This window comes from Helianthus annuus, chromosome 6, assembly GCF_002127325.2.
Source record: "Helianthus annuus cultivar XRQ/B chromosome 6, HanXRQr2.0-SUNRISE, whole genome shotgun sequence".
NCBI classification, from domain to species: domain Eukaryota; kingdom Viridiplantae; phylum Streptophyta; class Magnoliopsida; order Asterales; family Asteraceae; genus Helianthus; species Helianthus annuus.
The window spans coordinates 54,022,855-54,049,657 of NC_035438.2; the positions used below are offsets into that span (position 1 = coordinate 54,022,855).

Here is a 26,803-nt window from a genome sequence, read left to right on the forward strand (position 1 = left end):
CAGTTGACCTCATAAGTTGGCACAATTACCACGAAGTTCACCAACTCCACATTCTCATCCTTTTTATCATTGTTACCATCAAGGAACGGTTTAAGGAGATGCCCATTAACCATTTGCTTCGACCCATCCTTAGGGTCCTTGATTGTAACATCTCTAAGTTTTCCGACCCGTGTAATCACGTACGGGCCCATCCATTTGCTCTTGAGCTTACCAGGAAAGTATTTAAGCCGTGAATTGTAAAGCCAAACCTTTTGACCCACCTCGAACTCTTTCAGCTTCAATTTCGCGCTATGTGCCCTCTGCATATCATCCTTGTATTTCGAGGCGCACTCATACGCTTCTTCCCGAAGCTCCTCCAACTCGCAAAGCTTTAATTTTCGCTCCTTTCCTGCATCGTCATATTTCATGTTAACCTCTTTGATAGCTCACCAAGCACGATGCACAAGTTTAACCGGTAAATGACAGTTTCGCCCATAAACTAAGCGATGAAGTGTAGTTCCAATAGGTGTTTTATGAGTCGTTCTATAAGCCCATAAAGCATCATTCAACTTCGTCGACCAATCCTTTCGGTCCGGTCGAACGGTCTTTTGCAAAATTTCTTTTATTTGCCTATTTGAAACTCCCACTTGACCACTTGTTTATGGGTGATAAGGGGTAGAAATCCGATGGTCAACACCATACCGTTTCAAAAGTTTGCCAAAGTTAAAATTCTTAAAGTGAGATCCCCCATCACTAATGATCACTCGGGGAACCCCAAATCTAGAAATTATGTTTGTTTGTACAAAATTGCAAACAACGGTATGGTCATTCGTCTTGGTGGCAATCGCTTCAACCCACTTGGATACATAATCGACCGCCACCAAGATGTATAAGTTGCCATGCGAATTAGGGAATGGGCCCATGAAATCAATCCCCCATACATCAAAAATATCTACAATGAGGATCTGTTGCATGGGCATTTCATCCCTTTTAGAAATACCCCCTAAATTTTGACACTCAACACAATTTTTAGCGAAATTAAAAGCATCCTTGAAAATAGTTGGCCAATAAAGACCGCTATTGAGCACTTTGTGCCCGGTTTTGTGACCACTGAAATGGCTCCCACAAGCAAATGAATGCAAGTGCGTCAAGACACTAGGAATCTCCTCATCAGGTATGCATCTTCGAACGATTTGATCCGGACATATCTTGAATAAGTTCGGTTCTTGCAACGTGTAGTACTTGATTTGAGAAAGGAAGTGCAACCTCTTCCTTCTATCCCAATGAGTCGGCAAGTCACCTGTGACCAAATAATTAACAATATTAGCATACCATGGTAATATTGAAACTTTTAGAATTTGCTCATCTGGGAAGTTCTCATTAATCTCTTCACGGGAAGAATCCTCCTCCACAACCAATCGAGACAAGTGGTCCGCAACCACATTCTCACTCCCTTTCTTGTCCCGAATTTCCAAATCAAATTCTTGTAGCAAGAGAACCCATCGGATTAATCTCGCCTTTGCATCCTTCTTGTCCATGAGATACCTAACTGCAGAATGGTCAGAATATACAATGACCTTAGTACCCCATATATAAGCACGGAATTTATCCAACGCATATACCATCGCAAGTAGCTCTTTCACGGTAGTTGTATAATTTAATTGTGCATCCGAGTGAGTCTTACTTGCGTAGTAAATGGCAACCGGTGTCTTGTCCACTCGTTGACCCAATACGGCCCCCGCCGCATAATCACTTGCATCACACATGATTTCGAATGGTAAAGACCAATTCGGTGATTGCAAGATTGGGGCCTCAACCAACTTTTGCTTCAAAATGTTAAAAGCATTTTGGCAATTTTTATCAAAATCAAACGTTTTATCTTTTAACAATAAATTAAATATGGGTTTTGTTATATCACTAAAGCTTTTTATAAACCACCTATAAAACCCCACGTGTCCCAAGAACGACCTAATACCCTTAACACTTGTGGGATAAGGCAAAGTGGATATGACTTGCACTTTTGCTCTATCCACCTCGATCCCGCGACTCGAGACGACATGCCCCAACACAATCCCTTCTTGAACCATAAAATGGCTCTTTTCCGAACTCAAAACTAGATTTTACTCAACACATCTTTTTAAAACTTTTTCGAGTTGGTCCAAATATTGAGAAATCATCCATGAAGATTTCTAAAGACTCCCCCACCATATCTGAAAAGATACTCATCATACACCTTTGGAAGGTGGCGGGGGCATTACAAAGTCCAAAGGGCATTCGCCTAAATGCGAATGTACCGTATGGACAAGTAAAGGTAGTCTTTGCTTAGTCTTCTGGATGAATAGCAATTTGATTGTATCCGGAATAACCATCCAAGAAACAATAAAATTTTTGTCCGGCCAATTTCTCAACAATTTGGTCAATAAATGGCAAAGGGAAATGATCCTTGGAAGTTGCAACATTTAACTTCCTCTAGTCAAGACAAATACGCCACCCGGTTATCGGCCGAGTGGCGACCTCTTCACCTGCGTCATTTGTGACGACTTGAATGCCCGCTTTCTTAGGAACTGTTTGTGTTGGGCTTACCCATTGGCTACCCGAAATAGGGTATATGATACCCGCATCTAACCACATCAATACCTCCTTCTTAACAACTTCTCGCATGTTCGGATTTAGTCTCCGTTGTGTGTCGCGAGAAGGACTCATGCCATCTTCCGTGATGATTTTGTGCATCACCACCGAGGGACTAATTCCCTTCAAATCCGCAATGGTCCACCCGATAGAGGCTCTATGAGTGACCAAAACTTTCATCAGCTTATCTTCTTGCTCCCCGGTCAAGTTAGATGCAATGATAACCGGGAGCGTGCTACCCTCACCCACATAAGCATACTTAAGATGCTTGGGTAGCGCCTTCAACTCTACCACCAGAGGTTCTTCCAATGACGGCTTCAACTCCGTGTCGATGCTTTCCGGAAGGCTTTCCACTTGGTGTGTCCCAGTGGGCCTTCCTTCCCTAGCCGGTAATACCTCCAACTCTTTCAGTTCCTCAACCATGCTCTGATTCGTCTCTCCTTGTAACCTGTCAAACATGAAACATTCCTCTATTGTGTTTTCTTCTTCGACACTAATGTCGCATAGAGGTATACACTCGTCAACAATGTCCGCCATATAGCATTCATCGCCGACTAGAGGATCCGTCAATCCTGAAAAGACATTTAACCGCAACCGACGATTAGCAAAAGTCATGTCGACCATGCCCGACTTGCAATTAATTTGGGCATTCGATGTTGCCAAAAATGGTCGACCAAGGATCACCGTTGGTTGCTTGGTTCGGTCCAAAGAAACATAATCTAATACAAGAAAGTCCACCGGATAGTAAAAGTCCTCGACCTTGACTATTACATCCGTGACTATCCCACGGGGTAGTTTAGGGGTCAAGTCGGCTAACACCACGGTGGTATTCGACACTTGAAGCGGACCAAAATCATACTGGTCATATAAACTACCCAGCAAGATACTCACACTTGCCCCAAGATCCAAAAGTGCCCGAGTCATTTTAAATTCACCGACTTGTATTGAAATAATGGGCGCTCCCGTATATTGAAGTTTTGGTGGAAGTGCACCCGAAAGAATCGAACTCACATTTTCAGTTAAATCAAGTTTCTTAGGAAACTTGTGAGTCCGCTTTTGTGTGCATAAATCTTTCAAGTACTTAGCATATGAGGGTACTTGCTTAATTGCATCTAAGAATGGTAAATTGATTTTAACTTGTTTAATAATTTCCAACATCTCTTCTTGTTGTGGGCCTCGTTTATTTACAACTTTCTTAGATGGTGCCACAAAGCTTCGGGATAAGGGGCGGTACTAACCTCCACACCCTTGTCCCTAGCTTTTGGAACGGGGACGGTCACAACGGGTGTATTATTATTAATTTTAACATCATTTTTATTTTGACCCATTTGACCACCACTAACTTCATCATCACTAGCATCTTCCACCACCCCTTCAACAAACTTGGGTGGTGGTGGCTCAACACCATTATCTATCACTCGACCACTACGTAAGGAAATTTTATTAATTGGTACCTCGTTCGTGTTCTTCGAGTTTGACCCTTGATGCTTAGGGTTCACATTGGTGTCGCTTGTAAGTCTTCCTCCACTCCCACGAATTTGAGCCATCTCTTGTGCAAGTTACCCCACTTGCTTCTCCAGCGCCTTATGGGATTTATCTCTTACTTCAAACTCCTTCTTCATTTCGGTTTTGATCTCTTGATGTGAATTAGTAAGGGCACTCATAGCATTCATGAGTGCATCAAATTTAGAATTTATCAAGTCATCACCTTGATAGTTTGAAGTACCACCCCCATTTCCACTTTGGTTATAACCTCGTTGATAATTACCTTCACGGTTTTGATATCCTTGGTTACCACCCTGATTGTAATTCCTTTGGTAACCCCCTTGGTTACCACCTTGACGATTGTTATAGGAAGAACCACCTTGATGTCCCGATTGAAAATTCGGGTTCATTTGATTCGAGGCATTACCATACCGAAAGTTAGGGCGATTTCTCAAACCCGGATGGTAAGTGTTGGAATTCATATTGTATTGCTTTCGATCCCCATACACTTGATTTACCTCCTCGGTGTAATCACCCGATCCCGTTTGACATTGATCGGTCCTATGGCCGATATCCCCACAATCTTCACACACCGCGAATTGTACCGCATTCACCTCCTTCTTTTTTATACGAGCTATCTCCCGTTCTAAAGTAGAAATTCGATCCTTAGAATCAAGATCGGGAAGTGACCAGGAAACGGGATGTTTCTTAGCTCTATCGGCCGATTCCTTTTCCTTTGATCGCTTGCTCATCCGCTCGAGAATTCCCAATCGTCATCTTCATGATTGCTCAATAGAGTTCCGTTGCTTGTTGACTCGAGGCGATTCCACGTCTCATCATCCAATCCTCGTACAAAACACTTAACCAATTCCCACTTCTCTATTTGGTGATGTGGGCCTTTCTGAATCAATTCTTTGTATCGAGTGAACGCTTCATGCAACGGTTCACTCGATAGTTGCCGAAACGACCTTATTTCATCCCGCGCATCATCAGTCTTCACCATTGAGTAGTACTCGTCAAGAAATACTTGTTGCATCTCGCCCCATGTCCGAATACTATTCGCCGGAAGTGTAAGAAACCATTGCTTCGCCTTATCTTTTAGCGAAAACTGAAATAATTGAAGCTTGACCTCCTCTAATGCAAAATTATGCCCCCCGATAGTGCTACATATAGACGAAAACTCCGCCAAATGAGTGTACGGTTCATCATTAGACCTCCCATTGAAGTGGGGAAGTATGTTGATGTTGTGAGGCTTGCAATCAAACATTCTCCTTTCACAAACTATTGGAGAGTCATTATCAGTAACTACCGGTCTAAAGTGGTCATTTACTCCCCGTGGAGGTTGTTGACGACGATGTGGACCATTAACTTCTTGATCAACCGGCCTTCGATTATCCCTTCTATCACCTCCCCTATCACCTCTTCGGTTTCCACCTTGATTACCTCCTCCCACGAAACGAGGAATCCGGTTAGGGTTAGCATTGTTGTTGTTATTGTTGTTGTAAAACCCATCATTCCGGTTCCTTTGGTTGTTGTTCCGTGGTTGGCGGTTGTTTTCGTAACCATCATTTCTCATATTCCCGTACCCGTAGTTGTCGTTCCCCACAAAATTGGCGTTTTGGTAGCCAAACTCATCATCTTCAAAACCTCTATCATTGTAGACATTACCCCTATTCACATACCCCCAGTCTTCATCATCAGCCCGATCATCGTAATATCCCCCATCGTCCGAATATTCCGTATGAACACTCACATGTTCCGCCGATTGGTAACCAGGAACACTAAACGGCTCATCGTCGGGGATAGCGTTTATCAAATCATCTATATTAAAGAACGGGTCTTCATTTGTGGGATTGCCACGATCTCGATTGCCTCTACGGTCGGAATTAACATTCCGGTCATCGAGATGAATGGGTAAGGAATTTTGTCGATGAAGGTTTTGTTGTTGGGGTGTTCTTTGGGTGTTGTTGGGATTTTGGTTTCGGAAAGGTGGTGTGGGTGGTCTAGAATTGTTATTACCACCCGGTTGTTCTTAAGGTATAGGTTGAACATTTTGGGCGGGATTGAAGTTGCTTCGGTATTGGAATTGGTTCAGATTTTGGTTTTGGTTAAGGTTTTGGTTCGAATTTTGGTTTGCCATTGAATCGGTTTCAATGGTTGGTGTGAATTGTGGTGTTTGAGTGGTTTGATTAGAAGCAAGAGTTGCTTCTAACTGGCTTGCTAAGTTTCTTCTTGCTACTCTTTCGATTTCCAGTTCGTAAACCAACGGTGAAGTCCTCCCGGAGTTCCGCGTATGCATACACTACCTTTAACCTGCACAAGTAACACACCCCGCGTAACAAGGAAAAAGACAAAGTAGAAGAACAGAAACTATGCAAATTAAACAGTTAATCACTTAAATTCAAACAATATCCAAACACAAAGCGCACGCACTCCCCGGCAACGGCGCCAAAATTTGATCGGAATGTCGTGCTCCGGTCAAAGATAATATTTATAAGCCCTATTTACCCTTAACAAATAGCTAGTGGTAGCAAGGGGTCGAACCACGAAGAGTATGTGGTTTGCGAGTGGATTTGAATGAATTAAAATATGTGTCACAATTATGAAGCTTGCTATCTTGTTTTTGGGTATTTTTGTTTAATTGAAAAGATGTGAATTGAAATTACTAAAGTAATTGGGTTGATAACTACTAATGATTAACAATTGCAAGAATGTAATTAAAGGTTTAAACAAGATAGAGAAAACAAGGCTCACACCCGGTTCGGTAATTGCAATCCTAGAGTTCTTACACGTTCTAAATTTAATTCACTTGAATATGTTATTAACGGATTTCTATCATCAAAGCTTAGGTGCCAATTGCTATCAACGCATATCACGGACCACAATGCACTTCGTTACTTCGGACTAGTAAAACCTTTTGAATGACAAGGCATAATTGCACAAACTTGTTTCGCAAAGTCAAATTTCATAACTCACTCGACAATTCACAAGTATAGTTCAAATGCAAGACAATTGTCAATCAATTCAAATACAATTCAAGTTGTCACAAAATCAAATTAAAACATTGTTCAAACCCTAAACTTACAATAACCTACACCGGGGTGAAACCTCCAAAGAATTAGCCGCTCATCGTCGAAGAGGCACGATCAACGGATGATTGAGACTTAAATTGGGTCATCTTGAAGCTTGAATATGGATGAATGGTTAGGGTTTGTGGATGGTTAGTGATGGTGAAGTGAAAGATGAACGGAATAGTGATTAATTAGGGTTCTAATTCGGTTGATTCGGATGTTGGATATGGATTGGTGATGAATGGTAGGTGAGAATAGGCTCCAAGATCAAGTTCAAACCTCTAGTCAATGTGTAACTCCCGAATATTCATGACTAAGATGTTTTTAATTCGTGTACCAACCAACAAAACAAGAAAATTCGCGACTGAAAAACAAGAAGCCGTCGCCGACGGCTCATGAGCCCGACACCGGCGGTGCCTGGATCTTCCGAAGCCACGCGACGGCCTATTCCATTGTTTACGGTGTTTCTGGCCGACGGTTTACCCACGGGGCGTCGCCGACGGCCCTCCACGGCGTCGGTGACAGTGTCTCTAATCCCAGATCTTCGTTTTCCATGTATCTTGGTCCCGGTTGTAGGACCGGTTTTTCGACCGTTCGATTGCGTAACGAACGTTTCACGTGCGGAATCCGTGAACGAACGTGACCGAACACACGATAACGTACTACTAATGTGATTCCATTGCTAAATTTGACGTGTACGGTACAAGAATCACAAATACAATACTTTCTCTCTCTACTTTCTCTCTCTAGAAAGTCTTCTCTCCAAGTCTTCTCCAAATCTTCTATCAAAATCTAACTAAACTAGTGACATAATCCCCTATTTATATGGTCAAGGCTATTTAATGAAAGTTCACACTAATTACGAGTTTGCCACCTTGCCATTTCTAACTAAATATGACATTATGCGCTTGATTCCTTCCGGCTTTTCACTACGACTCGGATTGACGAAGGCGATAGACAATAAATGCATCAACAATCTCCCCCTTGGATATTGCCGTAGTCAATCTCGTAGTGAAACTCGTAGCGACTTGACTTTCTCTCTCTCTAAAACTCGAACAAAGATGTAGTCGACAGACAACTGCACTAACAAACTCCCCCTTGGATGTTGACGGAATCTTTAGTGAGAGTCTTCAACTACTCTAGTTCAAACAGAATCCCGGTGGATCTGTCTTCAGCTTCCGTTGTTCTCTTTCTTCAGATTCTTCAGGCTCCCCCTTGCGTCAAGCTTCCGTGCTTTTGGGATCGGACACCTGGCTTTGCGTATCAACAGATTGAATGTTGACGGAATCTTCAGTGAGAGTCTTCAACATGACATTCTCGGATATAGCTTGGTCTTCTTCAGAAATTCTGCCTGGATCTTTCTTTCTTTGGCTATAACTTTCATCAGACTTCCCCTATCACCCTGCTAGGATAGACATCTGGGATTTGTTACCACCATAGAAATTATCTCCTGACTTCTCTCTGTTCAGCTCATCATCTGCATCATCTGCATATATCTCAAACACTCTATCACAAACAAATAAAGTTGTGATTCAACTTAATGAATCAACAAATCATTTGAGAATTTTTACAAATTAAACACTAATCACAAATTTGAAACATTTCAATTTCTAATTCAAATTAAAAAAAATTAATGAATCATTTTAAACATTTCAAATGTCTTAACCAACCTGTATGTTCATCAAGTTTAGCCTTTGAGATTTTGAAAATCAGCTCTTCACCATCAGTTGTCGAAAATCTTTTTGGATTGTTGAAAATATGAAACATAAATGCAAAGACAGAAATTTAAATGCAAAACAAACATATTTTTGTGAGTTTGTGCAAGAGGATCATATCAGTTTTTGAGACATAACACAAGCACCGTTAAGCTTTTAATCGTTTTAAGTTCTAAATGATTCACGTAGATTGACGATATAATTGTCCTCTTAAATTTTCATACAATTTTCAATCTATTCAGGATACTATTTAGGTATTTTATGAACTTAGTTCAATTCATGTGTCCCACCTCTTGAATATACTCCCGTATCCAGAATCCCAATATTCAGTCTTACAGGTATGAACACTACAATGATGTCTGTACATAAATTAGGGGAAAGATGCGAGAACTGAGGGATCTCAGGTCAGAACTTCCGTTCAGCAGAGAGATATCAGCTTCGACTTAGCAGTGTGTCCCCTTTAGAGGATCTTTTCAGCTACAACAGATGATTATCAATTTTATTGTCTAATCAACTGAGGGCTTTATGCTATATTTCAAGCATTTTGTGGAAAGTATTAGCCAAGGACTAGGTCAGAACTACCGTTCAGCAGAAGTCCCGGAATAATACCCCAGACATCATAGAGTATAAACACCTAGTATATCAGAATACGAGACCTTTCAAACGAGATTTCAGGGGTTACCTATATATCCAAGTAGTGTTCCCCACGAATTTCATAAGTTTGAAATTTTAGGTTTATATCTCGAATAAATCTACTAAATGTACAAAAACCTATCGTCACATCATCAGTGAGACCGTTTATCACATTTTACATTACATTTCTTTAGCATGCTGTGATAGTCCACTGATTTACAATCATTTCCTCTTTTTCACAACAAAACTCATTTTTTAATTTTTAATGTTTTTGACATTTTCAAATTTTCTAATTTTTTTAAAATTTTTCTCCCCCTAAAATCAAAATATGTTTCAATTTTGATTTTCTGGGAAAATTTGAAACAAACTGTACAAACTTGACAACCTGATGACAATCACTTCAATTCTCTATCCACCTGGCATAAACAATCAGAACTCCCCCTCACAACAAACTATTTTCCCATTGTGATTTCAAAACACTTAAGTTTGTTTTAATCAAAATGGCTTTTCCGGAAAACTTAGTTTGTTTACCAAACAGTTTAGGTACGGGGTTACTTCATCATCTTGTTTTCTACACAAAAGTAGGAAAATCCAAGTACAAGTTAATGTCCTTGATTTACCATATGCAGTCCAGAATCCTCTGTACCACTTGTAAAACAATCACAAACACAACCAAACCTCTTTACCGTTTGCATGATTGACGTTACCGAATAAAATTCAAGAAATATGCCGATTCATGATCCACGATACCATCTTGGGATCTCCGGCAATTCCTGCAAAATCTTCAAACACAGATTTAAAAAGATGCCGATTCATGCTCCACTCTTACAAACCTGAGAGCTCCGGCAAGTCAGGTTTTTCATTTAAAAAGATCCACCCAAGCCCGACCAGCCTTGGGTGTTTTCGACAATTTTTCCTTAACCAATGGCTCTTCTGGCTTTGACGAACCAGAATCATTGCCTGAATGTGGCTTGTCTGACTTTGACCTGTCAGATTCATTGCCGACATGTGGCTCCTTTGTTTCCGAAGAAACAGATTCATCGCCAGAAGGTGGCTTATCTGACTTCAGCACGTTAGATTCATCGCCGGGAAGTGAAAACTTCACTTTCTTCTTCTTCTTATCCTCTTTAGTCCTCAGATTTGTATCTGAAGAATTCATCTTGCTTGACTTTGCAGCCGAGGAAGTTGATTCATCAGAACTCTTATTCGATCTGTCCGGTGAACCCGAGGACAAAATCTTCTCGAGATACTCTCTCGCCTTTTTCCTCTTTTTTCGCAGTTTGTCTTTTTGCCCCTGAGAAAGCTTCACTTTCTTTTCTTGAACTTTAGGTTCTTGGACCTTCTGTTCTTTGACTTTCTGGTCTGAAACTCTCAGTTCCTTTGGCTTGACAGTGACTGGTTTCTTTGCCAATTTCTGAGAATTAACCCTCAATCTTTCACTTGATTTCCTTGGGCAATCTCTGGCAATGTGTCCTTTGATTTGACAATTATAGCATCTTCTTGTCTCAAATCTCTGTCTCTGGCAGTTAACAGCAATGTGTCCTTGATAACCACATTTGTAACACATTCTGTTATCGTACCAATCACCATCTTCATACCAAACGCTCAGATCAAAGCACTGTTTGGCTTGGTGATATTCCTTTCTCCTCTTGATTGTTGGATTTGTCTCTTGAGCACTGTGGTCAAACCTGCACCACTTATTACCAACATTTTTTGAATTTTCATTTTTTACTTTTTGTAATTTTTCATTTTGATTGGATGATTGATCTGATGAAATTTTATTCTCTTTTTGTTTCTGTTCCACTTTCTTCTTTAAAGGCTTTTGTTTAGAACATTCACCTTTTTCGGTCGATTGCAAAACAGTTTTCTGAAATTTTTCTTTCAAATTTAAAAACAATTTTTGTTTTTCATTTTTAACATTTTCATCATCAGGTGTCTCATCACAATCTTCAACTTTGACAGTGTCAAAGTTTGTGACATTGTCACTTATTGGAACAGAATTGATTGGTTTTGGACAGGGAAAATTCAAACTGTCTGATTTAGTCACAAAACCTATCAATTTCTTCTCAAGTTCATCAATTTTGTTCCTCGAATTCTCAGCTTCACTTTCAAGCTGAGATATTCTCCCAAAATGAGACTTGATTGTTTTTTCATTACCATTCTTCAAATTTTCAAGAACAGATTTTTCATTCATCAAAACTTTTATCTGTTCCTGAAATTTTGATTCATTCGCTTTCAGATTCTTGTTTTCAAGCTTAATCCAGAAATCTAAATCTTTTGAAGATTTCTGTTTGCTTTCAAGCTCTTTTTCCAACTCTTTGATTTTCTTTTGAGCGCGTTCACCTTCTTTTTCGAGTTTAATGATTTTCTGAAGATGGGAATTTATCATTTTCTGTTTTTCAATGTTATTTTTACTAAACACATTTCTCCCATCTTCAAGAATTTTCATTTGATTCTGAAATTCTTGATTTTTCAAAGTCAAACTGTTAAAACCAACCAACAGTTTGTCATTTTCAGCTTTCAACTTCTCACAATTTTCTTTCAGAATAAGAATCTTATTTTCAGCAACGTGCTTCTCGTCTTTCAACTTTTTGACTTCAGATGCCAAACTTGCCATGTCTTTCACGAGTTTGTCATTGTCAGTCTTAAAGTTGTCACACTTAGAGCACACTGTTTCATTCTTCACCGATTCTTCAGCTTTTGGACTTTCTTCTTCCTTTGCTGTGAATGTACCTGCACAGAACATTTTAACGAAATCAAGAGGATTTCCATTATTATCAATATAACAACCTCGTTTGAAATCGTATTTCAGCACATGTTTTGCCCTGATACATTTACCAATCCTTTTGATCATCTCCTCAAACACATCTAAACTCAAATCTAGCACATTACTCTCCAAAACCTTGATTATATCTTTCTTTCTCTTTCTGATTTCAAGTTCATGAGCTTTAAGTTTGCTGATGAATTGATTTAAAGGTAGTTTTGAAAAATTTGAGTCCTCCCTTAAATTTTTCAAACATTCACCCCATTCAATTGGTAATGCATCTGCAAATTTCTCCAATTTCTCAACATTTGACGGATATATCTCATGATCTTTCAGATAATTCAGTAAAACACTATATCGGTCTTTAAGATCATCCAACGTTTCGTCTTTCAGACACACAAAATATTTAAACCTTTTTGCCCATCCATCTTTGCTCACTTTTCTATAACCCTCATCTAGAAATCCGTGATGCCAATCATTAAATCTTTCGAAATAATAGTTCTCCTGTTCATCAAACACCATTTTCATCTCACTTTCTTTGTTAAGTGACTTGATTAAAAAAAAATTTTTCGTTCAAAATTCACACAATTTCAACTTCTAGATATTTACACCTTGTAAAAACACTTCGAATCTCCTGCAACCACACAAACAAATGATTAGTTTGAAAAGATAAAACTCTCGAACTGATCAGCTGACAAATGAATAAACTTGTGATAGGGCCTTTGTAATAAAAATGTGGGCGGTTGTAAACCACAGTGATTGGGTCAGTTTGTTTAGTGGGGCGGTGACCAAGGGCCGTTATATTATAATAGGGCGAAGCACTTTAAGCAATCAACAACGACAAGTTAAAAAAAATGGTATGTGGGCGGTGGATCAAACACACTAATATGGGACAGTGATGTTGGCTTGTGATTGGACCATATACTTTGTGATTGAACCTGCAATTTACCGCTGACAACTTCTTAACATATACCAACTTTATTCACAAACAAAGCTGCCGTCAACTCTTGCCGAATGATTGGTCGAATGATTGGACCTTTTGTTGATGTAAACTATTAAAGATGATTCTTTATGTACCCGACATTTTTTCAGAAACTCACATGAAGAAGACGACACATAAGCGGACCAACATGTGACATTTATGAGTGGTCCACACTTTGACTTAAAAGCGAGCCACACTTGACACAATGAGCGATCCTAATATTGACTTAAGAGCGGTCCATACCGATTTCACTATGAGCGATCCAACCTGTTTCACATGAGCGAACCTAGTTAATTCCAAATAAGCGATCCATACTTCTGACCAAATAAGCGGACCAGAGCTGAAATTTGACGCGAATTCGGACCGAAAAACCGCGATTTCTCCAAAACGGCTTGGAGTTTCGATGTGAAACTTGGTAGGGTTTTAATTCTACGTATTTCGCACAATATGTTAGAAATTCAGGCAAAACGGACCGTGAAATCACGTTCAATTTGTCGAATTTCCGTAAAAACCGTAAGAAACGAGTAGAAAATGAAGAAATCAATGAATCCGGATCTGATTTGGCTCTGAAATCTGGTACGAAAACGATGTGTTTGATCAAGCAATCGAGCTCCTAGCTCTGATACCAATTGTAGGACCGGTTTTTCGACCGTTCGATTGCGTAACGAACGTTTCACGTGCGGAATCCGTGAACGAACGTGACCGAACACACGATAACGTACTACTAATGTGATTCCATTGCTAAATTTGACGTGTACGGTACAAGAATCACAAATACAATACTTTCTCTCTCTACTTTCTCTCTCTAGAAAGTCTTCTCTCCAAGTCTTCTCCAAATCTTCTATCAAAATCTAACTAAACTAGTGACATAATCCCTTATTTATATGGTCAAGGCTATTTAATGAAAGTTCACACTAATTACAAGTTTGCCACCTTGCCATTTCTAACTAAATATGACATTATGCGCTTGATTCCTTCCGGCTTTTCACTACGACTCGGATTGACGAAGGCGATAGACAATAAATGCATCAACACCGGTTAACCCGTTTCGCGTCCCGATGGTCCGTAAAGCGTCCCGATGACCCGTAAAGCTCCCGAAAAGCTCCTTAAACTCTGTTAAACCTGCAAAACACAAATTTAATTAAAAGTAGGCTATTCGAGATTAAAAGTTACATAAAAACATTAACTTAAACATTAACGAGCACCGTTATTCGACCACGCATCACCTTGTGTAATAGGCGATTCCATTACAATGACCAACCTAACACCCTTTTTTTATTTACTCACAATGGTCATTCCATTCCGCCTCCCATTCTCGCATACTTGTATTTTTAATTCCTGCATACCTATATTTTTGTTTAAATTATGCTCAAACTAAGCATACCAAAATGTCAATAATGTTCCATAGTTGATGGCACGCCTGAGTCGTGCATCGAGCACCTCATAGCCAGACAAAACAACATGCACTAAGGCGGTGTTTGTTTTTCTAAAAAAAATCTGTGCATGCTCTTCTGTCTGCGCCGCGCAGACCACGAGCAGACATTGCCATCTGCAGACTGTTTATTTTTCCGAAGATGTTTCAATAAAAAAACATCTGCGTGAGCTCTTATTGGTGCAGATTTGGCCTAGCCACTTTTAAGATTTTCTAAGGTCTGCAGAGGGATCAACCTTAAAAAACACACTGCACCTAAAGCATAAGCTTAAGATCGATGTCATGATTCTATAGTGGATCAACCTTCTATGTATTCAAAAAAAAATTCTCAAATAACAAATCTACTTTAAAATGCATCGTTAAGTCAAGACTACGATGGAATACACTATCAACTAACACAACACAATATAGATAAATGCTAGAGGGTATATTATATGTGTACGTAAGAACCATTTGACAAAGTTTTTTAAAGTTTATCCAAACATCATTTTGTAGCTTATGACTTTTCACAAAACCAATAAGTCAATAAGTTGTTTTAAAAAGCTTAGCCAAACATGCCCTCAGCTTTTTTATATATAATCTCTATTAAAAATTTAAAATCCAGTGGGTTCACGTGAACCCACTCTTCAATAGGTAGATCCGTCCTTGCTTGTAGCGTTCTCAAATCCTCAGTGATCAGTCATTCTATCTTGCTTACGATCATAGCTCACTAGTTTCCTAATTAGGAGGTGGCCCCAACTCCCAACCAATGAGGAACCCAAAAGTGTAAGCACTTCTCTCGCACTTTATCCTTAATAATCGATACGCTCCAAAAGAACACACATAAGAACCTTTCCAAGTAGATACCTAAAACATTTAACGCGTCACACCTCATCCATAAACCTCCACACAATCATAATTCCATAATGGCCTGCCGTTGGTTGGGGCCTTAGAGCATTCACATCCTAACCATCAAATTATGTGAGGAGTGGTTTTTATATTATAAAAGGTATAAAAAGTGGTTGTGAGTAGAGGAGAGAGAGAATGTTACTGTTCATCTGTATATTTGGGGGACACTGTTCACTCGTTATAATTTTTTAATATATTTTGAAAGTGGTTGTGAGTGGAAGTTAGAGAAAAATGTAATGATAATATTATTTAATTGAAAGGAGAGAGAAAAAGTATTTGTTTTTAGTGGAAATATATTGATATAGGAGTTGTTTTTTAGTGGAATGTATGTATAATTTGATGGATTGGATGTGAATGCTCTTAGAGGAGTTGTTAAAGAGTAATACTAAAACTTAAATGATTTAACCTTTAAAACATTGATTGCTTGTTGGTTAAACTAACTAACTAACTAACCCTATGTGGTTCAAAAACAAGAACCGCAAGCATTTGTAGTAGGTGACGGTCTGAACCAGGTAACAACAAAGGTCTTGACGCGTCTACCAAACACTGAGACGACGCTCCTTAAAGCCCAACCATCATCACGCGTGAACTTTATAACCAACCAATCAATTCATGTGTGGCTCCCTTTCTATATTTATTTATATTTATACACATCACCACCACTACCACTAGTCACATTCTCTATATTATTTTCCGGTCAACTAAAAATTCAACTTTTCAACCTCACTAGTCACGGGCTAACCATTTTGTTTCAACTTTGAATATGTCCAGTACGGCGTCGTATTGGTGTTACAGATGCACACGCGTCGTCAGACTAACGGCTGCTGAACACGCCGTTATGTGTCCTCATTGCAACGGAGAATTCATCGAATCAGTGGATCCTCACGTGCACTCTCACGTGACCTCACCACCAGAATCTCGCCGGCGATCATCAATTTACACGCGCGGCAGCAATGAACCGTCAGATATCCGGTCCCGGAGAAACAGAGAGTACAGATCTCCGTTTAATCCGTACATCGTTCTTCGCGGCGGCGGCGACGGCGACGGCGGCGGAGACGGAGGATTTGCGGTGTACTACGACGACGGAACTGGCTCCGGACTGCAACCGTTGACGCCGGCGATGACAGAGTTTCTGATCGGTCCACAGTTCAACCGGTTGCTCGATCAGTTATCGCAGATCGAGATAAACAACGGATTAGGTCAAACGGAACATTCACCGGCGTCGAAAGCAGCGGTTGAATCGATGCCGGTGATTCAGATCTCGGATGTACACGTCAGCACTGAATTGCAGTGTGCCGTTTGCATAGAAGCGTTCGAAATCGGAGATGACGCTCGTGAGATGCCGTGTAAGCACATCTATCATTCCGATTGCATTCTCCCGTGGCTAAATGTTCGAAACTCGTGTCCTGTTTGCCGTTACGAACTCTCAACAGATTCAACACCTTTTTCAACAGATTATTTAACAAATTCGAACAATCTAGAAGAAAACGAAGAATCATCATCATCATTAACAATATGGAGGGTACCTGACGGTGGATTTGCAGTAGGAAGGTTCGCCGGGCGGAGAGAGATTCCGGTAGTGTACACGGAAATGGACGGTGTATCTGGTAACGGTTTAGGTTCGCGGAGGAGGATTGTGTGGCGATCTGGAAGAAATAGGGGAGGAGGTGGTGGAATTGGAGGAGTTTTTCGTAATATGTTCTCTTTTCTCCGGCGAAGAAGGTCGGATTCTGATTCGAATGGTGGATTGGTGAACAGAAGATCCGGTTCGGTGTTTAGTGGAATGAGAAGGTGATGAAAGGGGAATTTGGATGAATAAAACGGTTTGTCCAGATGGTACACTTGAAGAACACCTCTTACAGAAATTGAAAATATTATTATCATTGAAATGGAGATTTGGCATACGCCCATCCAGATGGAAGCATGAAATGCAATTCATATTTCTCTGTTTTATTTGGAAATTTACTAAACTTAAATTATGATAAATCACATAAAATACCGTTTTACAACTAATCGGATAAAAGGTTCTGATACATAAATATATAATTGCGAGTTACAAATTTATGTTAAACCTTTGTTAGGTTTTTCTTATTAATAAACTCTTATTAATAGCGTTATACAAACTCACTCCACTAAAACAACCAATAATCACTTTTAAGGGAATAATAATAATAATCATTTTTAATCTTTTATATTGATCCTTCCAATTCAAACTCCCGGACCAAACCAAACACATCCTTTAGTTAGGTAAATAGACTATCAAAAAGATTTAATAGCTTGGCTGATAAATCATGAGTAGCGTTGGGAATTATTTAAAGCAAATAAAATTAGCTTATTGGTTAACTAGTTACAAAATTATACAACGCGTCAAATTAGGTTCCTAAACAATGGGTCAATTCAAATCACAATTATAAAACTTACAAAACTAAATGGGTCCAAATAGACAGGTTACACCCGCCACCACGGTGTGTACAACCATCCCCCATTGCCAACACATCACCACCACTATCGATGCATCCTACCCCCACCCCACCGCCGCCACTACCACCAGTCCCACTAGCCGCCTCCATAAAAGCAAATACAACGGGTGAACCAATTTGATACTTAAAAAACGATCCAATTCAAGCAAAAGCTATTTTGATCAGAACCCGTTTAACCTGAACCAAAGTGATACCTTTTTTGTAAAACGACCCTTCTTGACCTGACCTAGTTTAACCAGAATCCGTTTTGACCTGAACCTGGTTTGACCCGCATCTGTTTTGATCAGAACGGGTTTTGACATTAACCTAGTTTGACCTGAACTTGTTTTGACCCAATACATGGACTGGTCCGACCATTTTGCCAGGCTTTCATGAGTGTTGAGTTTAAATTTTAGGTACAATTTGTGTAGTTCCAAAAAGGACAGGACCATAATTCTGTACACACATGGATCATTCATGTAATTTAGCCTTTAAAAAACCCACTTATAAATTTAAAAAAAAAAAAAAACAGCCAAGAAAGTCAGAGTGCTCTTAAACAGTTGAAAATGACCCAAACGACCCAAAGCGAAGCAACTCACCCAATTCAGTCGCTTTGAGATCTATGCAGTTGTTTGGGATTGGCAGTTTAATGGTGCGGCAGGGGGTTTGGAACTTGGAAACGCGATGTAAATGAACCCTACCATTTAGCCTAAACTTAAGATTGACCCGTCTCAAGCCAACTTAGGGACCCATCCATATAGCCACTTCCACTCAACCTACTAATGGAATAATCAAAGCTTCAAACCCACAGAGGTCAATGCATGCACTGACAATGACAATAGGACTCGCAAAAAAAAAAAAAAGATTCTACAACACATCTGTGGTACATAAAGGTTCAAACTGAATAGTTGTTAAAACATGAAAACAACATTTATGAATATAAACGGGTTAGGAATATACCTAACAATCCTTGGCAATCATGTCGCAACAACTGTCTTCTGCTTCGATACAGCCAGATTGACCCCAAATCAAACCACACTTTACATATCTCTTCAAACATTTTCAATGCAAGTCTTACATCTAGCAGACGTTCTCAATCTTACCATTCGAAAGTAGAATCATGCAGTACCTACCAACAATTACAGGAAATAATAAAGGCTCAACAATTTGCTTTCACCCACAGATGATACTAGGATCTTGATATGTGATTATTAGTTATGTTCAATTACATTTATAATGCATAAAGAACTAAACGTGCTACGGTTGATATGGTTGTCTTCAGTAACTAGCAGACAACAAAGATTTGACTAATCATCACAAACACATTTACACTGTACGGTAGATTACATGCAAAAATGATGAATACACAACAATCACATAGTGTATACTTTAATGATTAAGCTAAATTAAATGAATGCAAAATCAACACCTCAATAGAAAATGTAATACTGTTCAAAAGAAAAAAGATCAAGGTAAAGATAGCCAGATTACTTCTGTAGTTATAATGACACTTAAATCTAGACAAACTATGCTCAAAAATTCAAAAGATAGACACCACTTGCTAATGTTATTGACAAAGGAAAATTTAATCTTTTAATCTAAACATCATAGCTAGATTTCTTTCATCAAGAATCTTGTGTAACCAATTGTAGCCAAATTCCCAAAATGTGTATGCAAGTCTCATCCAAAGTTCCAAACACATGTATAGACTAATAACAAAATCAAAATTGACCTGTTTTGATCTCTACAAACTTGATTTCTTTAAAGCAGCTATAAGCAAGTTCATTAACCTAATTTTCATTCAAGCATACAAAGACAGCTACAATCTCACCTCTGTATACATAAATACTCATCCCAGATGGATACAGAAATCTATTTATGGTTTGGAGTCATACTATGTTGATACGGTAAAACTGGCCCAAGGTTGTTTCCAGACCACTCTTTTGGCTGCACCATCATATTATATGGATGATGCGAATGATACTCGAACCCATGATGATAAGCACCTCCACCAGCAGCTGCAGCACTAGGTACAATCTGTGGCGGTGGGTAGGGCATGGGCACCATCTGCGGCGGATAGGGCATTGGAACCGGAACCCGAACCTGCCCATTCTCATTCCCAATCCCACCACCCGAACCGCCTAAATCACTCTTCGGAACAGGAGTCGAAGCAAACGGGATATCCGAACAAGACGGCCCATCATTACCTAACCCCTGCATCCTTTTCAAATACAGCCTATACTTCTGCAAATGACTAGCAACATTCTCTCTAGTCAATCCTTCAACATTCATTAACTGCATAATCGTTTTCGGTACCGCATTCTTCACACCTAAATGCGCAACAACCTCAACAAACCGCTTATGCAGCTGCGGAGTCCAAACTAACCGAATCCGTTTATTCGCCCTTGCTGACTCAGCTTCTTCTTCTCCTCCACCACCACCACCACCGTCAACTCGCCGGAATTTCCTCGACGGCGAATCTCCACCGTCTCGAACCAGATCAACAATCTCCTCACCTTCAACAACCATCTCATCTTCTCTCTCATCACTAACGGATCTAAAATCATTCATTTTATTCATCAGATGAGATTCCGACTGACCTCGGAGACTCGATAGCGTGTCACGAGAGGCCCGATCGACGTCGATCATGGTCCGGTGAGGCTCCGGTGAGATGCTGAACGCCGACGCCATCTCCGGTGATAACAGAATCTGTGACAGCGGTGGTAAATCGGCGGTTTCCGGCAGGCCGGCCTCCCACGCCGTCACGCGGCCGTCGTGGTTGGCGGTGCTGACGTCATAATCGGTGATTCTGACTTCTTGTCCCATAAGCGATTGTTACAAATCGAACGGTAGGATTGAATTGAAGGGATTTTTGTGATGGAGAAGATGAGGTGACGTGTGAAAGAAGAATCTCTTTGGAGATATTTGGAGGATAGGGGAAAAAGGGTAAAGTGCAAGGGGAAAAGGGTACATCTGGCTTCCACACAGGAAGTATCTAGATGCCAGCGTGGATAAACTTAGATATTTTCATCATTTCATGTACTTTCGCTGGCTAATATATATGTTTAAGTAGTCTAAGAACGCTGGCTAACATATATGTTTAACTAGTCTAAGAACCCGCGAATTTTGCGGGTGGACTAACACACAAATATACAATTTATAATTGTTAAAATAATCCTTTGACATAAATAAATGTTCAAGTACTAATGAAATTAGTAAACTACAATGAACTGAAAAAAGGAAGTAACGCAAAAATCATAAGTGACTAAAGACTTCTTTATACACCACATTTGATGTTTTATCTGTAGGTTTACCGTTTTTGTCTACTATTAGTAATTTGACTATGTCTATGGTTTTTACACGGGTCGGCGGCTTTTACATGGGTACTTGATAAAGCGACATACAACAGGTATACCACTGTCATGTTAACCAAGCATTAACCTTTACATGGGTACTTGATAAAGCTTCATACAACCGGTACACCACTGTCATGTTAACCAAGTATTAACCTTTACAAGAGTTGGCAGCCTTCAAATTATTTTGGTATGGGTTAAACGGTTCGGGTTAGGTCAGACCAAGTGGACTGCTAATTCGCGTAAACTTTAAATTATTTACGGATAATAGCGTGTTAGATGACAATGCAACATGTGTGTGAATAATAATTAGCTATATGTCCTTTAGATAACAATATATTACATCATTTTTATGTAGAAAGAATTTATTCAAAACAATGATAGCAATTCATAAGGAACAACAATGGCAACTTAAAACCAATCGGAATAGTTTATCTAAGCATTTTGTCGTAACATTCACATGAGCTTAAGCAAATGCTGAGCAAAAGTAATGGAAAAAACGTGTTTAAGGTTTCATTAAACTAATTGAAACTTTCTGTTTTGAATACAAACCCTCTAAATTCTTCTATGGTTGTTGAAAACTTACGAGTTGTCATGAAGTCTTTAACTCTGAGCATTATCTTCTATGGTTGTTGAAAAGTTATGAGTTCTCATGAAGTCTTTAGTTCTGAGCATATATTTGAAAGCAGATCATATGCACGCATTAGAGGGGGCAATTTTGACCCAAAGCCTTCCAAATGGGTCAATTTGGGTTGCTTTTAAAATTATATGGGTTGGTTTGGGTAAGATATTTTAACTAAATGGGTCACAATGGGTCACTTGAGATTCCATCTTGTTATTTTCGGGTCAAAGCGGGTCGACAACATTAAAGAAATGGGTCGATGTGGGTTAGTGTCTTAAAGAAACGGGGCATGTTTCGGATCGGAATGGGTTTTGAGCCGGCACAAGTATTCGCACGAGACGGGTTTAGGGTCGGGACGAGTTTCGTACCGTTTCGACCAGTAGCATTTCGAATCGAACCGTTTCGACACGAACCGTTTCGACGCGAACCGTATCGACGCGAACCGTTTCGACGCGAACCGTTTCGACGCTTACCGTTTCGACCCGTACCGTTTCGACCCGTACCGTTTCGACCCGTACCGTTTCGACCAGTACCATTTCGACCCGTACCGTTTCGAATCGAACCGTTTGGACGTTCAATACTGTCACCGTCTCACAGGAACAAAAATACATGCATTCAAGATAATGAATTTACCGACCTGCACCACAAATTATTCTATATAACATTTAGAGTATTGCTTAGGAACCGTGTTATCATTCTAACATGCGTTGCTGCAGTGCAGCTAATTATGGGAGCATCTTCATTTTATTGAACCATATTTGTTATGTCATGTTAATTTATTTGTGAAAACATAGTTATGCTTTATTCATGGAGACTGTACAACAAATGAAAGATATTATGTGCCTATATAACTTCTTAGTATTAAAATTAGATTTTTTTTTTCTTCCAATCCATTTCTTTTATTTATATTTTGATCCCAAATATGCGCTTGCCTATTTTGGGTATTTGGGGTCTTTGTTTTGATTGCTATAGCGAATGACTTTACGGTAATTAACATAAACAATACCGACTTAATTTCCCGCACGAAGTGCGGGTGAATTCTACTAGTTCGATACATATCAAGTTAAATTCAAGCATTATCCTTTTCAATGCATATGAATCTTCCTAATCCTAACCAACCAGTAAATGAGAATCAACTCCTGGCAACCAAAAATCAAATGTACATGCAAAATACTTTGAAAACATACAACATTAATTCGAGGCACAAAATTGCCCCTTGATGTACAATCACTTTTTTTTTAATAAAAAAAAAACATTTTTAACCAACCCGACCCGACCCGACCCGAAACCCGTTCTGACCCGAACCCGTTCCGACCCGAACCCGTTTTGACCCGAACCAAAACAACCCTTTTATTAATTGACCCGTTTCGACCCGAACCCATTTCGACCCGAACCCGTTTTGATCCATGACCCGACCCGACCCAACCCAACCCGTTTGCCAGGTCTAGCACGCATTATCACACCAACACAGACCTAAAATTAGAAAAATCAATATTAGCTATATGTCCTTTGGATAACAATATATTACATCACTTTTTATGTAGAAAGAATTTGATCAAAGCTACAATAATAAATAAAGATAAGGATTTCATAAAAAAAAAACACGGCATAACACACGTTCGTGCATAATTTAAGCCAGTCCTAACCCGAACATGTCTTTTTAAACCAAGTTCTCATGTCCCGAGCCAAAATAACTACTCCTAACACACGTTCATGCATAATTTAACTTTCGCAGGCTATGACCCAATGTGATACAGGGCATGTAACTTTTTTTAAACATGACCATTTTAAATTGGCTAGTCCTAACCTGAACACGTCTTTTTAAACCAACTCCTCATGTCCCGAGACAAAATAACTACTTTTAAATTGGCCCGTTCTGACAAGAAACAATTTTTACCCCAACTTGTCTTGATCCGAACCAAAATAACCATTTATACGTAGGCTCGTTCTGACCCAGCAACCCACCCGACCAGCCTATTATGCAGGTTTACTAATCATTAGTTAACAAAGCAAACAACTAACAAACAAACAAAATGTATAAGCATAAACACTCACGAATTACATGTGACACATTCTTCGACCAAATCGGACCTTTCACAACCTCGCTATTTTCTTCATCATCATTCTAAGCAATCACTTCATCTCTTATCTCCCCTTCTTCCATTTCACCCACACATTTTACCTTCTTCACACCCTCTTCATCACTTTCGCCATAACACCAATCATCCTCTTCCTCTTACGAATCATCATCACTACTCGAACCACTACCACTTGGTCTAAGGTGTGTCGCATATAAGATTAAGGTCTTGTTTAGTCATCTTCAAAGCATTAATAGGAAAATGCAAAGTTAATAAAAAAAGTTTGTTGAAATGAACTCTCAACTTTGAGGTATCTATAGACTAATTAATGCCATAGCGGAAAATGAATATGTGTTGATGGGTGAAGTTGGAACGTATTTGTTTGACTCAGAGAAGTCAAACTAAAGATGGTTCATCTTTTTCTTTGCATCAATTCACACTCACAATTGAATGCTATATTGCAGCTTATGCTATGGCGACTAAGTTGATTAAAAACAATATTCTTCAAACATGGAAGCTCCAATAACATTATCTTATGAGATTTATTACACATTCACAGATAATATAGCAGCCATTATTTAGTTTACCTTCGGTGACATTGATGCTTGCCCAGTTTGCATCGCTACCCCCAACGCGGTATGAGCGTCGAGTGAACAAATCCACCCGAGAAGGTTTCCACAGCAGTTCATATTAGTGAATTTAGGCACAACTTATCAAAAGTTTAATATATAATCACAATTGGTTCACATTAATAAACTTAATTAATAAATCACAATCCGTTCAATCACTCGATTATTAGGCACAAATTATCACAAGTTCAAATCATAAACATAAAGCACAATCGGTTTAACAATTGTGAATAGAATAAATACTTTAATTTTAATAATAAAGCATGCAATTATCTACTTATATGCGTGAAAAACATACTTTACTCAAAAATATTACACCAGTTAAAGTTTTTTTTTTTTATTTAACTCATATTAAAAAAGGCTAATTAGGACATAATCTAATCCATTTGAATTTAGGAGGTTTCATGTAACTAAAAGTACACTTTGGATGAATTTCTATACATTCAACCCATATGACCCGTTAGAGATAAAACATCACCCAAATCAATAAATTCACAAAAAAATGGATTGAAATTTCCACCTCTAAGCAATCATGTAGCAACCACCTTTATAATAAAAGGCAATTTGGTTCAGGAAAGGTATCACACGTAGCTTCATAAGAAAGACACGTTTTGCCTGCAAAGAATTAATAGAGAAAGACACAAAATTTAAGCTCCATACCACAATATTAAAAAACACAAATCAATCAGCGAAATTTCAAATTTAAAACGAAAGAGATCTTGGATTACCCGCATTTGTTAAGAGGTTTTGCACAATCACCAAATCGCAAAGCCCCACCTTTATTTAAAAAAAACAGGTTGTTGCTAATTAAGCTTCGAACAGAAGTGAAATCCTCCATTGTTGTAACCTGGTGCGACATTTGATTCTTGGTAGGTCATCTTTGACGTTGCCATTGCGGCTATTACTGGTCATTTAAGATTCCTAATGTCACTGACAAAGAGGTGTCAGTAGCGCTCCTTGTTGGTGGGGATCATTAGTGTTGCCGGTCACCACCTCTTTATCTAGTTTTCAATTATGTCGGCGTCATTCATCATTTGTGCGGAGATGGAGCCTATATTGTTCACTGCACTGCGCACATCTATCGAACATGTGAAAAATTACATATAAAATGGTCACTTACGTAGTGTGAGGTCCTTGTAAGGCTGGCACATAAGCTCAAAAGGCTTTCACAAGTAAATGGATGTTTGGAACAGACTGGTCAAATTGCTACCTCTAATCAAAATGGGTTGTGAAAAAGGTTGTAAGACATTCAACCCGTATGTTTTTAACTTGACTCGTTTGAGTTGAAACATAACTTACATTGACCCATTCAAGTAAACGGGTTGAAATAACCACCTCTGCTCTCGATCATACTTACTCCATATTATGTGATGTAACTCCAAATTTGATTCGTGTCGCAGTGCTAGAATTGGTGGGAATTCGACCTATATCGGCTGCGACACTTAGCTCCATCTAAAAGTAAATAACAAAGTTATGTTACAAAGTTTATTTAACCTAAATATAAACTAAAATATAAATTTCTAAATTAAAAGATTCCTTTGAGGTACCCACTGAATTCCATTCCAAAATCGCCTGTAGATCGAACCACTTAATTTGTAGGTCCACGCGATGCGGCGTGTACAAAACCTCTAATTTGATGCTACAAATTGATATCTTCTCCACAGATCTAGTGAACATAATAGCACCCTAACCCCAACATAAAACAAATTTTCTATAATCTGCAGTCTGCACCTGATAATACTTTATTCAGCATTGGCGTCCACACTTTCAGTTTATTATTTTAAAATAATCGCACATCTGACACTCTGTGAAGCTAAATGTTGCTCTGCCATGGCTACCCATTCCGTGAACCACTCAAATCTAGCCTTGGGTTAGCCAAACAACCTGGGACCGGTCTACTTTGATCAAACGTTTTAACTTGGTTGTGAATTGGAAAACATCAATGTATAAGCAGTCACACATATCTTCACTACTCGCACTAAAATGAAGAAAAAGCAGAAGGTGAATCCAGGTTCGTGTCAGGTATTGCATTAAAGCGCAATCAAATGTTTGCAATATTCTAAGTCGTTTTATTTATAGAAAAAT

At 39.2% G+C, this 26,803-nt stretch overlaps 2 protein-coding genes across 3 annotated transcripts; one reads left to right on the forward strand and one right to left on the reverse strand.

Moving 5' to 3' along the window:
- The first annotated feature begins 16,214 nt into the window (after positions 1-16,214).
- On the forward strand, positions 16,215-17,610 carry LOC110865518 (E3 ubiquitin-protein ligase RDUF1-like). Its single transcript, XM_022114775.2, has one exon. It carries the CDS (start codon positions 16,341-16,343, stop codon positions 17,370-17,372), a length of 1,032 nt encoding a protein of 343 aa, XP_021970467.1. The 5' UTR covers positions 16,215-16,340; the 3' UTR covers positions 17,373-17,610.
- Positions 17,611-18,890: 1,280 nt separating this feature from the next.
- On the reverse strand, positions 18,891-21,039 carry LOC110865519 (transcription factor LUX). 2 transcript variants are annotated; one of them, XM_022114778.2, is made up of 2 exons: positions 19,932-21,039; positions 18,891-19,165 (listed from the first exon to the last, which is right to left on the reverse strand). In XM_022114778.2, exons 1-2 carry the CDS (start codon positions 20,860-20,862, stop codon positions 19,155-19,157), a joined length of 942 nt encoding a protein of 313 aa, XP_021970470.1. In that variant the 5' UTR covers positions 20,863-21,039; the 3' UTR covers positions 18,891-19,154. The 2 variants fall into 2 exon arrangements, with proteins under 2 accessions (XP_021970470.1, XP_021970469.1); XM_022114777.2 differs by having other exon boundaries at positions 19,868-21,037.
- Between the last annotated feature and the right edge of the window lie 5,764 nt (positions 21,040-26,803).

Bases quoted from the DNA above. Each gene is read 5' to 3' on its own strand.
- LOC110865518 (XM_022114775.2), top strand. From the start codon at position 16,341: ATGTCCAGTACGGCGTCGTATTGGTGTTACAGATGCACACGCGTCGTC.
- LOC110865519 (XM_022114777.2), bottom strand. From the start codon at position 20,862: ATGGGACAAGAAGTCAGAATCACCGATTATGACGTCAGCACCGCCAAC.